This window comes from Protopterus annectens, chromosome 6.part0, assembly GCF_019279795.1.
Source record: "Protopterus annectens isolate FY-2018-M chromosome 6.part0, PAN1.0, whole genome shotgun sequence".
Classification (NCBI taxonomy): domain Eukaryota; kingdom Metazoa; phylum Chordata; order Ceratodontiformes; family Protopteridae; genus Protopterus; species Protopterus annectens.
The window spans coordinates 716,354,859-716,372,089 of record NC_056737.1 but is presented as its reverse complement, the minus strand read 5'-3'; the positions used below and the strand labels follow the sequence as shown (position 1 = coordinate 716,372,089).

Genomic DNA, 17,231 nt, shown 5'->3' with positions numbered 1-17,231 from the left:
TTATGATACATTGGAAGCTTCATGTAGGTCAGCAATGACAGGTGCAGTCATACATAGACATGCTTGGCTGAAGGAACAGTCTCTGCCAGATCATGTTAAGGCTAAGCTTCTGGATGCTCCACTGGAAAAGCAAAAGTTATTTGGCTCCACTGCTCAGGAGGTCTTAAAGAAATTTGAGGAAAAGGCTAAATCTGTACAAACAGTCAAAGATTTCCTCCAGGTACAACCACCAAGATTCAGCAGAAATTGGCCTTCTGTCTAAGAATTGGTCCTTTCCAGAAGATAGATATCAAAGAGGCAAGAACAGGCGTGCCAGAGGTAGAGGGCAAGCTAGAGGCTCCTACAGAGGACGTCAATGGCAGCCTCCTAACCAGAGAGGTAGTGCAGGACCAACAACTGCTGCAGAAGGACAGACTCAATGACTTCACCTTGAACCCGCCAACCAGGGCTCAATTAGAAGCACCTTTGGGCGGAAAATTGTCTTTATTCTCAAGAAATTGGCACAGTATTACAAGGGACAAATGGACACTGCAAATAATAGACAAAGGATACAGGTTCCATTTCCATACATTACCAAAAAGAAAAGGAATGCCAAACCTGCCACCAAATCAAAGGGCGGAGGCTTTAAAACAAATTGCCAACCTATTGCAAATGAAAGCTATAGAAAAGGTTCCTCTCGCAGAACAAGGCCAAGGATTTTATTCCAGACTATTCCTTGTCCCAAGAAAAGTAAAAGAATGGAGGCCTATTCTCGATTTGTCCGCACTCAATACTTATCTCTTTGTGCCAAAATTCAAAATGCTGACCCTACAGCAACTCCTTCCCATGCTGGGCAAGGGGTCTTGGCTGGTAACTCTAGACCTCAAGGAGGCATACCTGCATGTCCCTATCAGACAAAGTTGCAGAAGACACCTCAGATTTCTTGCAGGTTCAGAGCATTATCAATTCTCAGCATTGCCCTTTGGCTTATCTACTGCGCCCAGAGTATTCACGAAATGCCTGGCATCAGTAATTGCACACTGCAGACTTCAGGGGATTCAAATATACCCATATCTGGACGACTGCCTTATACAAGCGGACAGCCAACGAACTTTGGAAAAACATTTGAATTATGCCATCTGCCTTCTGCAGGCCTTGGGATACACAGTCAACATTCACAAGTCAAGACTTGTGCCATCCCAAAGAATAACTTTTCTGGGTGCGGAACTAGATACAACCACCCAAATGGCTTTTCTTACAGAAGAAAAACAAAGACAACTACCGGATTACTTCAAAAATCTGACAAAACAAACTCAGATGACTGCAAGGAAAATCCTGCAGGCCCTGGGTTACATGGCATTGTGCATTCTTCTGATTCCACAAGCAAGGCTGCATATGAGAAAACTACAATGGTACCTAAGGAGTTTATGGTTTCAGCACAATCACAGCCTAGAAACTTCGATACCACTCATTCCATGCCTTCAAAAGGAATTCCTGTGGTGGGCCCAAGCAAGCCAGTCAAACAGGGGTCTGCCTTTCAGCAAACCAGTAACCAGCCAAACCATTACCTCGGACGCTTCAGACCATGGATGGGGAGCACACATGGAGGACAGATGCATTAAAGGACTATGGTCTCAAAGAATTGCGCATGCACATAAACCAAAAGGAAATTCTGGCAGTGATACATGCAATCGAGGCCTTCAAGCACTTTCTACATCAAGGCCACCTGCTAATAAGGACAGACAATACCACAGTTATGTGGTACATAAACAAGCAAGGAGGTACCGATTCCTACCCTCTTTGCAGACTAGCAATGAATCTTTGGGAACTTTCCCTAAAACTCAATATAGAGCTGCAATCCCAGTTTGTGCCAGGAAAAGACAGTATACTGGCAGACAGCCTAAGCAGAAATACCATGGATCCACACGAATGGATGCTACACCCAGACATCTTCCTTCAGATAACACAATCTTGGGGAAGGCCGGACATGGATCTTTTTGCGTCCCACCACAATCATCAGCTGAAGAAATTCTGTTCAAGGACATACCACCCACAAGCATGGAAAGTGGACGCCCTCTCTTTCAGCTGGAATACTCTAACAGTGTATGCATTTCCACCTCTTCCACTAATGACCAGGGTCTTACTGAAAATCAGGACAGAGCAGCCAAAAGTGATTCTAATAGCCCCGGACTGGCCGAGGCAGCACTGGTACCCACTGTTACGATGCCTGTCACACACGAAACTGTGACCTCTACCACAATGGTCACTCCTTCTGACACAGCACAATTACATAACTCTGCACTCCAGCCTGAAAACCCTGCAGCTGACAGCCTGGAGAATACCTTGACTCCTCACCAGGAAAAGCTATCCAAGAGAGTGAAGGATATCATCATGGAAGCTCGCAGACCTTCCACGAGAAAGGCATATTCAGCAAAATGGAAAAGATTCCACACTTGGAGCACCGCAAAGGGCCTAGATGCCACAGTGATGAGCATGGCACATATCCTGGAATACTTGGCAGAAATGCTCCACAATGGCCTTTCTTACTCTTCCATAAAAATTCATGCTTCAGCAATTTCAGCAGAATACAATACTGATCCACCTGTCTTCTCTCATCCTCTCCTAAGGCAGTTTCTAAGAGGAATTAAAAACATTAATCCTCCAAGAAAATCACCAGTGCCTACATGGGACCTTAAATTCATGTTGGAAAAGTTGACTCTACTTCCCTTTGAACCAGCAGCATCTTCAGAGTTACAGTTCCTGTGTTGGAAGACTGCCTTCCTTCTGGCCATAACCTCAGCAAGAAGAGTATCTGAATTGCAGGCACTCATGGCAGTACAACCATTTCTTATTTTTCATCAGGACAGAGTCTCCTTGAGAACCAATCCTTCATTCATGACAAAGGTGGTATCCAGGGTCTCATTGAACCAAGCTATTCACCTGCCTACCTTCTTTCCAGATCCGCAAAACAAGGGAGAAAAACTTCTGCATACCCTGGACATTCATCGCTACTACTTGGACAGAACTAAGACTTTCAGAAAAACTGACCAGCTGTTGGTAGCATATGCTGCAGGCATTCAAGGCAAAGCAATTTCCAAACAGACAATTTCAAAATGGATAGGAAATTGCATTTGATTCTGCTACTCTTATCATGGAAAAACTGTGCCAGCTAACATCAGGCCTCATTCCACCAGAGCCACAGCCACCTCCACAGCCTTTTTAAGAGGGGTGGCTACCAAGGACATTTTAGTAGCTGCTACATGGAGCTCCGTGCATACATTTTCCAAGCATTACAATTTGCCCTTATATTCCAGATCCAGAGCAGGCTTTGCTACGGCAGTCCTGCAGGGCATTTTAGCTACACCATCTTTTTCTTAGATCCTACCACCCCCAGCTTGGCTATGGTATTCTACCCATATGTAAGGACTGCAGATGCATCCTTGAAGGACATAGTACAGTTTTGTACCTACCATAAATGTAGATGTCCGATAGGTATGCATCTGCAGTCAGGTTTTCCCTCCCTCCTTCCCCTCTGTGGTATTTCTAGGGTACTTATCCCTCTTATAGCTAGCTGGGGTTATCTATTATGGTGTATTTGTTTTATATTACTGTGCATGTTTGGAATATTTTGCATTTCTCCAAATTTAGCCTTCCTTAGAGGGCACCTGGCATCTGGGGCAAGAAAAACTGAGGAAGATGGCGTCGGCTGACTCTTATACCCCAGGCGCTCTGACATCGGGGAAAGGGCGACATCATCTGACGCCGGACCCAGACTTTGGAATCCGGCCGACCGAAGGGCTGCCTGAGGCAGGACAACCCATATGTAAGGACTGCAGATGCATACCTATCGGACATCTACATTTATGGTAGGTACAAAACTGTACTATCTACAAGCTCAGTTTCTGCCAGGGAAACAAAATATTCTGGCAGACTGCCTGAGCAGGAACCTGTCAGACCCACATGAGTGGATGCTAGACACCCAAATATTCAAGATGATTACAGAAGCCTGGGGCTGCCCGGACATAGATCTATTTGCATCCCCCCTCAACCACCAGTTACAGATTTTTTGCACAAGGACATTTCACAAACTAGCATGGAAAGTGGATGCACTATCATTCAGTTGGAGAAACCTCTCGGGGTATGCCTTTCCGCCGCTACCTCTTCTTCCACGGGTGTTATTAAAGATCAAGCAGGATAAGCCCAAGATGATGATTTTACTGGCCCCACATTGGCCTCGTCAATTTTGGTACTCAACACTGATGAATCTATCCCACGAGCCACCTTGGATTTTACCTCAGATTCCAAATCTTTTGTCCCAACACCAGGGCCAGGTTCTGCACTCTCATGTCAAAACTCTCAGCCTGGCAGCCTGGCGAATTCGGGGTCTATAATTAATCCTTCTCTTCCCAAACAGGTCATGGATGTCATCTTAGAAGCCAGACGGCCAAGCACTAGAAAATCTTATGCAGGTAAATGGAAGAGATTTTGCACCTGGATGCATGCCCATCATTCGGATCCCCTCATTCCTAACATCCCACTGATTTTGCTTTACCTGACAGACATGCTACATAAGGGTTTATCCTTCTCCTCTATAAAAATGCATGCCTCAGCTATCTCCGCACATTACAACACAGATCCTCCAATCTTTTCCCATCCACTTCTGAAACAATATCTTAGAGGAGCAAAGAATTTAAGGCCCCCTAGGACACCACCCATACCTGCCTGGGACCTCAATTATGTTCTGGAAAAACTCACTCTGCCTCCTTTTGAGCCTGCTGCCACATCTGATCTTAAGTATTTATCATGGAAGACAGCTATTCTGCTGGCTTTGACTTCAGCCAGGAGAGTCTCAGAGTTACAAACACTCATGGCTGTGGAACCGTATATTATTTTTCACCAAGATAGGGTGTCTTTAAGGACTACTCCTACTTTCATGCCTAAAGTGGTTTCCAAAGTGGCTTTAAATCAAACTATTCACCTGCCAACTTTTTTCACTAATCCACAAAATAAGGGGGAAAGGATCTTGCATTCCTTGGATGTACACAGACAACTTCGTTTTTACCTGGACAAAACCAAGGATATCAGGAAAACACAGCAACTGTTTGTTTCTTATGCAACAAATTCCCAAGGCAAAGCTATTTCAAAAAAGACCATTTCTAAGTGGATTGCTCATGGAATCTGATTTTGTTACTCTCATCATGGAAAGCAAATCCCGGGAAAAATTAGGACTCACTCTACCAGAGCTGCTGCTACTTCAGCTGCCTTTCTCAGGGGAGTACCTGCCAAAGATATTTTGGAAGCTGCAACTTGGAGTTCAGTGCATACTTTCTCTAAGCACTACAATCTCCCTCTTTACTCTAAGTCTAGGGCAGGCTTTGCTTCTGCAGTCTTGCAGGGCCTTCTAGCCGCCCCTTCTACTCTATAACCACCACCCTTTATCTCAGCTTTGGGATTCAACCCTACAGTGATGACTGCAACAGTGAAACACGATGAACATAGTACAGTTGTGTACACTTACCATAAATGTAGATGTTCGAGTGTCTTCACTGTTGCAGTCTGGGTTTCCCTCCCTCCTGACCCCTCTTATATTTTCAGTACTGTGGTTTCCTACTTCACCCTTCTTCTGAGGTATATTTGCTTCAGGGTAGGGGGTTTGTTTTATTTTTATTTTTTGTTTTACTATTAGCCTTCATTTTTGGGCACCTGACATTTGGGGCAAGAAAAACTGGAGAACATGGCGTCGGCTGGCAGCTTTGTACTCCTACCGCTCTGACGTCAGGGAGCATGACTGAACAGCCGACGCCGGACCCAGACTTTGAGATTCTGGCCGACCGAGGACTGCCTGCCGGTAGGAAGAACCCTACAGTGATGACTGCAACAGTGAAGACACTCGAATATCTACATTTATGGTAAGTTTACACAACTGTACTTTCCAGCTGAAGAAAAGCACCCCCAAAGCATGATACTGCCACCACCATGCTTCACCGTGGGGATGGTGTTCTTTTGGTGATGTGAAGTGTTGTTTTGGGGCCACACGTACCTTTTGGAATTGTAGCCACAAGGTTTAACTTTGCTCTCATCAGATCATAACATGTTTTCCCACATGCTTTTGGGAGACTTGATGTATTGTTTTGCAAATTTTAGTTGGGCCTGGATGTTTTTCTATGTAAGAAAAAGTCCATTTTGCAACCATACCCCATAGTCCAGACATATGGAGAATATGGGAGATTGTCACGTAGTAGACAACCAGTACTTGCCAGAATTTCCTGCAGCTCCTTCAGTGTTGCTGTAGGTCTCTTGGCAGCCTCCCTGACCAGTTTTTGTCTTGTCTTTTCATCAATTTTTGGAGGGATGTCCAGCTCTTTACAGTGTCAATGTTGTCCCATATTTTCTCCACTTTTTAGTGACTGTCTTCACTGTGTTCCATGGTATATCCAATGCTATGGAATATTTTTGTACCCTTCTCCTGACTGATACCTTTCAACAGTGATATCCCTTTGATGCTTTTAAAGCTCTCTGCGAACCATGGCTTTTGCTGTAGCAGGCAACTGAGTAAATGTCAGGAAAATCCTACTAGGACAGCTGAACTTTATTTGGGGTTAATCAGAGTCTCTTTGATTGATGGCAGGTGTGTACTCAAGAAGACTGAATGCTGTAATTAAATCAAAAGGTGCTTCAAAAAAGTATTAGTTTAAGGGTGTGCAACTTATGCAACCAGCTTATTGTACATTTTTTTATATTTTTCCCCTAACAGATTTGTTTGTATATCAGTTGAATTGTACAGGTTATAGATCACATTAAAGGTGGGAAAAGTTTTGAAATTATTTATTGTGGTCTTATTTTTTTAATATCACAGAAACCTGGCATTTTAACAAGGGTGTGTACACTTTTTATATCCACTGTATCTGAGTAAAGCTGGACTCCTCCCTTGTCCAAGGCATCAGTCCATTGTCTGTCTGATAGGGAGAGCAGTCCGTGGTGCTTTTTTACTGCCAGAAATAAGAAGTCATTAGATTATCCCTTGTGTTTTACTCTTTCAGGAAACTTCAAGAAAAGGTAAGTGCCTAGTTTGGGAATCCCTTTATTACTGAATTGCAGATTTTCCTGTCATTGTGATAGTGTTGAAGTTTAGATTGTTGTGTGTATTCGTGTTTTCTGAGTAGCATAATATCCACTAAAATATTACGAAGTGTGCCTGTAAGTCAGAGTCTGCCTGAAGATCACCATTTGAAGTGTTTCTGTTTATTGGGGAGAACCACCGATTTTAATAAGAAAATGCATTTTCTGTGGATCTGGAATTTACAAACCTTTTCTGAACATAAAAAAGCTAGTGGCATTAGTACAAGAGACCACTGCCCCCTCAGTGAAGACTATGTGAGCAATAATCAAAAATGATTCTCAAGAAGGGCATAGGCACTGAAAAATGGATAGTCTAAAGAAATGTGAAGGAGCCGATGTGCAGGGCGCAAGAGTCTGTAGTGATCATTCCAGCCCTGCAGAGACGCGAGTACATTGGATCCACTGAGAATGCTGCATTGTGTTCCCTAGTTTCATGGCCCATCTCATTTATTTCCCTGGCTGTCATGATCTGTGGAGGCAGGCAGTAGGATGCCATCCTATACTGTCAGCCAAGTCACTTGTCATGAGCAAGATCTCTTTGCTGCATGCTAGTTTCCAGGCATCTGTGGTAAGTGTGTGTTCTTCATTGGTTTCTTCTGTGCTGTCAGAAGAGTTCTCACACTGAAATGTCCCAGCAATTTTAATGTGAGAGGATGCAAAATGCATGTTAGTATTTTTCAGATTTTCAGCAGACCCTTTCCCCTGAAGAAATGCCTTTGTCTGCCTTCTTTTGAATGATGTTTAGCTGTTCTACCAATATCTGCCTGAGTCTGTGACACCTTCGACTGTAGAATGCTTGCCAAGGAATATCTTTGGCTGCTTAGTGCAGAATTGTCAGATGGCCAACCTTCAGTATTGAGAGTGGCTGTCAGAACAAAAGGAAGAAGGGAAACCTCTACTTTTCAGTTCCTTGAATTTCAGTCTCCAACCCAGATGAGAAAGATCTGCTTCATTTGATGCACCACTCTGCAAGTAAGCCTTCAAACGAACCTTTCTCTCATGCCCAGAGTAGTATCCAGGCTTACATTTAACCAGGACATGTTGATGCCTTTCTTCTGAACCAGCTCTGAAAATGATGGGAAGATATTGCACTTACGGATGTGCATAGACAGCTTAGGTATATTACATAGCAAGGACAAAAAAATGCGTAGACATTCTGGCCCATGTCTTTGTCATTCACGCCAGGCAGGCAGAATAGGCCAGTCCCTAGGTAAGCATCGTCTAAATGGCTAGCAGATTGCTTCCTTTTTGTTGAGAAAAACACAAAAATCCCCAGATGGACCAGAGACCAAAGCACCAAGGAAGCAGCCTTCCTTAGAAGTCCGTCAACCTTCTGGACCCCTGTGCACACTTTTTACTGACATTACACAGTGGATCTCTTGCAGTCCTGTAGGACATGTTATAACTACCACCAAACCACTGGGCAACTAACTGCTTTAATACAATATCACAGCACTGATCCTTGTGATGAGCATACTATAGTGGAGTTCACACACACTAACTTTTTTTTTTCCTTGTTTATTTGCATCCTCACAGGATCAGGTCCAAAGGCTCCTCCATTCATTCCAGAGACTCCCAGGCAGGCAAGAGCCCTACAAATCCATTCATTCCTACCCAGGAATCTTCCATGAACTCTTCATTTTTCAGCAAGAGGGATTGGGCCACCTTGCTGGTCTGCATATCCTCTCCCTCAACAGAGTACCTTCGTCCCCCTTTGGTGGCTTTTCTGAGCCCACTGTTGCTACACTTCAAGGAGTTCTCCTTGGCTCACAGTGCAGTTGCACAAAGCCGCACTGGCAGGGTAGACGAGGGCTGTACAGAGTACATACCTAGTACTTCTGCTAGGTGTCATGCATGTGACAAGGCAGAGACACCTCCCTCCCTTGGATGGTTAGGCCGACAGTGCTGCTCACTGTTATCCTCCTCTGCCAGTTCCTACAGGTGCCTGAGCGCTGTTTGAACTTGGGATCACATCCATTATAGTCAGGGTTTTATCCCTCGTCACCCCAGAGTGGCTCAACTATAACAGATGTTTGAACTTTAGGATTAGTGGTTTCCAGTGTTGGTTCCCATTCTTGCTATTACTGGCTAACCGCCGACTCTTCACTGCCTTGGGTGGTGAGTGATGAAAACGGTAGTAAAATCATAAACAAAAAGTGACATTGGGAACCTCCTCCTCCACAGTCCCTGAGAGGTTCCTAGGATCTTTTGTTCCTAAAATTTTCTAATCTTAGGGGAAATAAACTCATCAAGATTTCAAGGGCTCTGCAGACTGAAGACCAAGCGGCATTATTTGCCTCTTGCACTCATGTTAGTAGGCTTCCTACAAGAAAATAAATGAAAAATAGTGTGGGGTATTCTTTTTAGGTGTATATCAGACCTTCATTGTGGGCTACGGTAGAAGTCTTGCTCAGCCTTGAAGATGTCCATAAAGCAATGGAAGTCCGACTTGGAAGTGTGAACTTTTGGTAATTCCTGTGTATGAGTCATGAAAGCTGTAATCCAACTACCTTGAAAAATTGCTCTTATGGTAAGTGTAGTTATTCCACTGAACTTTCTTTTCAGAGGCAAGAAATACCTTGTAGTTGAAGCTGTGTCTTATTGTACAATTGAGACATGCATTATGATTCATAACTTTGTTTTTTGATTATATATGTAGAATCTATACTGATTCACCAGTGTGTGCAAACTATGTCAAGCTTTAATACATTGGACAAAATATTGATCAGAATTACCATCAAGCTCATCAGCTGTACAAAAATGCTAGTAATAGTAATTTAGCAGAGGAACAATCATCCTGTACTCACCACACCTCCAACTTTAAATGTACTTAACTGCAGGATAACACAGCAGTGGAGAAAAGAAGTAAATCCACTACCTACTGTCCTCTAATCTTGAGGCGACACAGCAAGGCATCCTTTTTATGTACAAGTGAATGGCACACAGCTGTCTGTTGCCATTCATTTACACAGCTGCACTTCATCAAAATATATTCATCTATTTATGAACTCCAATTAAATGAATCGGTACTATAAATCAGTGAATTACTTATCCATTAAAGGAACGTCTCCGTGTTTGCATGTCATTGTTGTACTTGCAGAAGCCTCAGTAAAGGCTGTCCATGTCCTATGTAGAGCACACTGCAGACACTGTTAAAATTATGCACTGCAGAAGATGTGTCTTTGTATATTGCTTTGTGATTAGTTAAGATCACAACTAGTGTTGAAAATTAGTACCATATAGGTCAAAGTCTGAAAATGACATTCATACTCAAAGTAATGGGTTTTAATAAAAATATACTGTGATATGAGTTAGGGTGTCTTGAGTATCCGAATATCTGAAACATCTTTTTCAAGCTTTTTAATCTTGTTTTGATATTGGTCTCTGGTATCCCCAACAGCAACTGCCTCATTTTTGAAGATCTTTCTTGTACCTGCTTTTGATGATCTCCTCCCCTAGCCTTCCCAATGAGAATTAATCAGTAGAAGGTGAGTCTAGCTGGTGCTCCCAAGAGATCCTTTAATTTGTGAAGTGAACCTAATTCTTATTTAGAAGCACTAATGCCATGATAGGCAGGCATTATCCTTATGTGAAATGTTCCAGCTTGTCCTGAGAAATTTTTGATTTTGAATAGTACATTGCATGCTCTGAGCCTGGAAGAAGAGAATAGTCCCACATTGCATTCCTTGGTTGCCTAACTCAGTGCTTGAAACTTATTCATTGAGTTCATCATGTGACTGGGAGGTAAGATCTGTGGTGCAAGCTTAGTTTTAATATGTTGTGCTTTAAATCTTGGATTTTGAGTTTGATGATAAGTGGTAGTATATGATTTTGTCTGTTAAAGAATGTGGGCCATACATTCTGGATGCATTGAATTAGCATTCGATGGATAATTACTTTGCACAGATGACATACCTATGTTATCGTAATGAGTTGTTCTGGCTTATACACTTGGGACTTCTGCTGATGGCTTTTATAGGATCACTTGTTAAGCATGAATAAACTGCATTGCTTAGAAGCTCTTAAATTATGTTCTGAGTTTATAAAAGGATGTATTGTTTATTGTAACTATTCTTATTTTAATTTCAGATATTTAGTGTTGGATATTGCAGATAATCCTGTTGAGAATGTAATACGTTTTTTCCCAATGGTTAGTATTTTATTTTAATAATATAACTATTTAGGTATGTATTGTCTATTTTTGTGAAGCTTTTATTGTATATATTTGATGTTTTATATTACAAAATTGTTGCATCAGTTCTGTGGTCTCCCAACAAGTGTTATATTGCCTTCTAGGCTGTAATATGAAAGTGGCATAATCCGTAAAAGTAAAGTTGCAAGCTAAAGTAGCAGAGTAGCTGCTGTGCTACTGGTAGTACCCAATCTGTGGTGTAATATGTTCTATAGTGCTGCAGTTTGCAAATTGGTGGAGAGATTGAAACACTTGGGAAAACTGCTGACATGATACTCTTGTTTTATTTGCTTTATCTTCATACTTTTAAGTTCTGTAATATGTTACTTTGAAGGACATGAAGACACCCTATAAAGTTTGTAGAACTCATTCTTGCGAAGATTTACAGAACATTTTAAGTTGAAGCCACTGCTTAATTTATAGTGTGATTTTAGTTTACTGATAACTAGATAACTGATAATTTAGAAGTCTAAACCTCAAAATGCACTCATTCGAGGCACTCCTTAAAATGGAGAACATTGACATCTGTGCAGTGACAGAGACCTGGTTCAAAGCTCCAGAGAGCACCCCTGCATTACCAGGCTATAATTCATTCCACACCTTTCGGCCACCAAACCCGGACTGAAACACTAAAGGTGGAGGTGTGTCCATATTCATTAAGGATATCCACACCTCCAAGATAGTTGCCCAGCATAATGCATCCGAGATTATCCAAGTTCAACTAACTCTGGGCAAAACTGCAATCCAGATTGTAGCTTGCTACAGACCCCCCCACCATGCCCCAGGATTCCCACTCCTCTTTTCTTGATACACTGGAAAATATTAAGGTACAACCCAACACTCTAATAATGGGTGATTTCAACTACCCTACCATTAACTGGGAAAACTGCTCTTGCACCAACTCTTTTGCTCAACGTTTTCTGGAAATCATCAATTCCAACTCCTTGGATCAACTTATCCACACCCCCACCAGGGGCAGCAATATCCTAGACCTGGTCATCACCAACATGGGTGACTGGTGTTCCACACCAGAGGTCAGCTCCTCATCTGTCAGATCCGTCCACAAGCTAATCAGCTTAGACATCCACATCCCGCTCCCACCCCCATTAGGAAAACAACCGTAAAAAAATTCTCCAAAGCCAACTTCACGCTTCTTAAGACAGAAGTGGCAAACTGCACGACACCCATGTAGATGGATAATAGAGGTACAACTGCTGAATCCTACACAAATGCACTTTATAAGCACTTAAATGAGTGCATGGATCATGCTATCCCTAACAGAACCAAGATGCCATCCTCCAAAAAAAGGAAGACAATCTGGTGGTCTTCTGCCATAAACAAACTCTACAACAGAAGAAAGAAACTGTTGCAAAAAAAAGTAAAATCTCACGATTGGAGGAACTCCCTGGTCAGCCTCAGTAAGAAGCTGAGATCCCTCATAAAATCCTCCAAAGCTAGTTATGAAAACAAAATTGCCACTGATTCTAAAGACAACCACAAAGCATTCTATAGCTATGTCAAGAATCTCAATGGCAACACTCCGATCTGCTCTGCATTACAGCACAATGACACTAAATATACAGAACCAACTGATATTGCCAACATCCTGGCAGATAGATTCAGTGCTAACTTTACCCCCCTCTCCCCCCCTAAAGGGCCCATCTTTATACCGGAAGAATTCAAAATTCCTGTAATCACGGCTGCACAGGTAAAAACCTCACTCTCCAAAGCCAAGAACACAGCATCCATGGGGCCTGACAACATCCCAGGCTGCCTTCTACATGAACTACAGAATGAATTGGCACCCCATCTAAGTACCATGTTCAATCATAGCCCCACCTCAGGCTTTGTGCCCATTGAATGGCGCACCGCGACAGTTATCCCACTCCACAAAGGGGGGGCCACAACAGACCCCGGCAACTACTGCCCCATTAGCCTGACGAGCCTGGTCTGCAAGGCCATGGAACGTATCATCATGGAACTCATAAACAAAGACATTGGAGATCTCCAAACTCTGGACCCCACACAGTTTGGGTTTGTATAAGGCATATCATGTCTCCTAAACCTGATAGACTTGTTTGAAGTAGTCACCAAAGCCATAGATGAGGGTAAGGTGGTTCACACAGCCTATCTAGACCTTGCCAAGGCGTTCAACACCATCCCCCACTCTGGAATTATAGATAAACTCACTAAACTAGGTATAAATCCCTATGTCACAAAATGGGTTGCCAACTGGCTTACTGACAGAACCCCCACTGTGAAAGTAGCAGACTCCAAATCAGACTTCAGACCAGTGACAAGTGGAGTACCACAGAGTTCAGTCCTGGGTCTTCTCCTGTTTGGTATCTACTTCTCTGAAGTACAGGCTAACACAGAAGGTCTTTGGCTAACTAAATTCACAGATGACTGCAAACTAGGAGTCATAATCAAAACTCCTAATGATGTGGGCATCCTACAAAAGGGCCTCACTGAGACAGATGCCTGGTGTCAAACCCATGGTCTCAAGCTCAATGCCAAAAAGTGCATTGTCATCCCCTTTGGTAAAAACTCTGTACCCATGAATTACCACATAGGCGGTAGTCTACTTAACACCAAAAGTGTTTTAAGAGACCTTGGGACAGAGGTGGACAGTAGTCTCTCCTTTGATAATCACATCGCCACAGTGGTCAGGAAATCCTTCTACATGGTACACCTCATCACAAAAGGTTTCTCATCCAGAAAAAAAGAGGTCATTGTTCCCCTCTGCTCATCACTCATTAGACCCGTTATAGAGTACAACGCCCCTTTTGGTATGTACCTCACAAGACATCTACAACAACTGGAAAGGTCGCAAAAATACCTCACAAAGAGGATTACTGGCCTCAAACAGATGCCTTACACAGACCGTCTCAAAAAACTCCAGCATCTGAAGTGGTTAACTTCATTTGGTCTGCAACCTGTGGGATATGGATCCGATCCGGCAACTTTTACAAAGCTTAGATCCGAGCTCCTAGCCCCTCCCCTTACCCATAATCCCCTGCCAACCCTGACTGACCTCAGATCTAATTTGCCGCGCTTCTGGTCAGCAGCTAGGTTTTGAGCTCCTGGTTCGTAGGGTCTTCGTAGAGTTTGTGAGAAATTTAAAACTTTTTTTCTATTACTTTTAAGTGTACGAGTGTGTTGTGGTTAGGTTTCCCTTTGGTTAAATCCTTGTAGTTAAATCTTTTTAGTTAAATTTACCCTCCCTCCCCTTCGCTGGTACGTAGTTCTGTGTGTGGTGTGTTTGGGGCCTAATGAGTGTGTTTTCTTTAGAATGTCTGAGGCCCCAAAACCAGTCTTTTCTAAGTGCACCGAGTGTGGCCATAAGCTCTCCCTGGCGGATGGCCACACTCTGTGCATCCGGTGCCTTGGGGTTGAACACCTTTCCTCTGGATGCACTATCTGTGCGGTGTTCAACCCCAGGGCACTGAAGGACCAGAGGTCTAAGCTGATCCTGACGGGACTTTTGCCCCCGGATTCAGCTTTGGCCTCCGGTGCTTCTGTGGCCTCCTCCCAGGCTTCAGTGGCGGCCACTCCTGCCTCCCTCCCCCCGGCTGGGATTCAGTCTCCTGCTTCGGCACCGGAAGAGAGGGAGGCCAGGAAAGAAAAACGGAGGGAGAAGCACCACAAGCGGCAGGCCGAGGCCTCCGCTTCGTCCCCCCTGGCTAAGCGGGCTTCTCCCTCCACGGCTTCCAGGTCTCCTCCTTCTCGGCTCCGGTCTCCATGCTTCTCACCGGGACCCGAGGAGGAGGAGACCCAATCTCAGTCGAGGTCATCGAGGCGACACTCCCGGCCAGCCTCGGTGGCCTCGTCGAGATCAATGCGTAGCCTTTCTGAAGCTGATTTGGACCGGGTGATGCGAAGGTTCATCCAGGCCCAAATGCAGATGGGAGTGCTCCTGCCTCCCCCCCTTCCGAGGGGGAGATCAACACCCTTCTTTGCCCCGATAGCTCTTTCTCTGACCCGCTTCCCAGGTTCGGAGCGCTTGGAGCCGGTGGTGGGTCGGCGCCGTCAGTTTCTGGTACTTCGGCTCCGACTCTTCCTTCGAGTTTACCGGATCCGTCCTTGTCGGATCAGAGCTGTCGGAGCCGTGCTCTGAGCTTCAGATCTGAGGGGTTTAGTGTGCCTTCGGCTCCGTTGAGGTCAGAGCACACTGGCCCTTCGGATCCGATGGTCTCGGCGCCTGCTCCACTCCATCCGTCAGGTCCGAGTGAGAGTCTGCTTTCGGATCCTAGAGAGAGTGGCTCTCCCTCAGCCTTTGAGGTGGTGGAGAGGGCTCTGTTGAGTGCATTGAGGCCCCCGCTCCCTGCTACAGTTCCATCCAGCACTCCCTCTCGTTTGGGTAGGGCTTCCGTCCCCCGGCCACAGGGACAGCCTGCTTTGACGTCTCAGGTTGTTCCCCTGGAACAAGACGTTGCTGGTGAGTCGTCCTCGGACAGTCCCCCCGAGGATGTTCCTCACAAGCGGAAGTGTAAGAGGAGGCACGTGGACTCCCCCGAGTCCTTGACAAAAGACACGGATTTGGATGAGGGGGAAGGCTCCCCAAGGTCACCCCCCGAGGATGTCTCTTTCGGAGACATCATGGAAATGCTTAGGATAAGGGGGGGGGGTGGTCTGCCCCCAAGGCTTCCTCGGACGAATCCGTGTTTCTGGAGGCGTTCGAAGCAGGTCCATCTACCTCTTGGGTGTCCCCTCCGGCCGACCCCTTAGTGGACCTTATCACCACTAGGGCATGGAAGGAGCCGGACACTGTGGAGCCAGTCCCCAAATTTCCTGACAAGATCCTGAGCCCCCCAGCAGAGAAATCCCATTGGAGAAAGGGACCCCCCATAGATGCCATGTTGGTGGCGGCAGCCACCAAGAGGCAGTTAGCCCAAGAGAGTCCCTCGGTCCATCCCCCGAGCAAGGAGTCTCGCTCGATGGACCGTCTCGGGAAGCGGGTCTTTAGTTCAGCGACCTTCACTGTAAGGTCCCTGAACTACATGGCACATGTGATTCAGCTGCAGCGAGACCTTATTAAAGAGTACGCTGCATCGCCCCCCCCGGAGTCCATGTCGGGGGAGGACAAACAGTTGTACTCCACTCGCATGGCCACTCTTAGGTCTATATCCAACCCCTCTGTGCGGCTTTTATCCCATGCTACAGAGGGAGCCGCTAGAGCCAGTGGAGCAGGCCTGGTTATGAGGCACCAGGCCTGGCTCCGACATTGTGATTTCGCGGAACCCTTCAAGGCGTTCTTTGTGAATGCCCCCTTCGATGGTTCTGCCCTATTTGGCAAGACAGTTCACGAGACTTTGGTCCAGAGCGAAAAGGACGGGAAGATGTTGTCTGCTGTCGGAGTCCACTTCTCTGCTCCCCAGAGGTCCTTCTCCAAGAACCAAAAGGGACAGAAGAAGATGTGATTCCGAAAGTCGCAACAGTCCCAGTCCGCTCCGGACTCCCAGTCCTTCCGCAGCAGAGGAGGACAGGGTGGACGCCACCCTAGAGGCAGAGGGGGCCCGAAGAACTTTGGGTCCAGGGAAACCTTCTCTGATCAGCCCACGCAGCAACCCTGAGGGGTTGCCTGTCTGCTCCACTCTGGAGGCAGTCGGGGGCGTTTCTTGAGGCAACTGGCAGCTTGAGAGTCCATTACAGAAGACCACTGGGTGCTTCGTAGCATATCCAGAGGATATAAAATTCCCTTTTCTTACATTCCCTACACCCCCAAACACCTCCCCGATGTTCCACCCAGCCAGAGGGAGGCAGCAGCTGCGGAAATTAGTCAGCTTTTAGAAAAAGGAGCTATCCAGCACATCCCCCCAGGCCAGTCTGGATCGGGTTACTACTCGAGGTTCTTTTTGGCACCAAAAAAGACGGGGGACCTAAGGTCCATCCTCTATCTTTCCCTACTAAACCTGTCAGTAACCAAAGAAAAGTTCTGGAT

General features: G+C 45.2%; 1 protein-coding gene across 1 annotated transcript in view; it reads left to right on the top strand.

Annotated features, from left to right (window-relative positions):
- Positions 1–17,231, top strand: part of STYX (serine/threonine/tyrosine interacting protein) — a 940,049-nt gene that overhangs the window by 730,212 nt on the left and 192,606 nt on the right. The window contains exon 5 of the mRNA XM_044073567.1: positions 11,188–11,248. Coding sequence (XP_043929502.1) covers positions 11,188–11,248 — 61 coding nt within the window. The remainder of the gene's footprint in view (positions 1–11,187; positions 11,249–17,231) is intronic.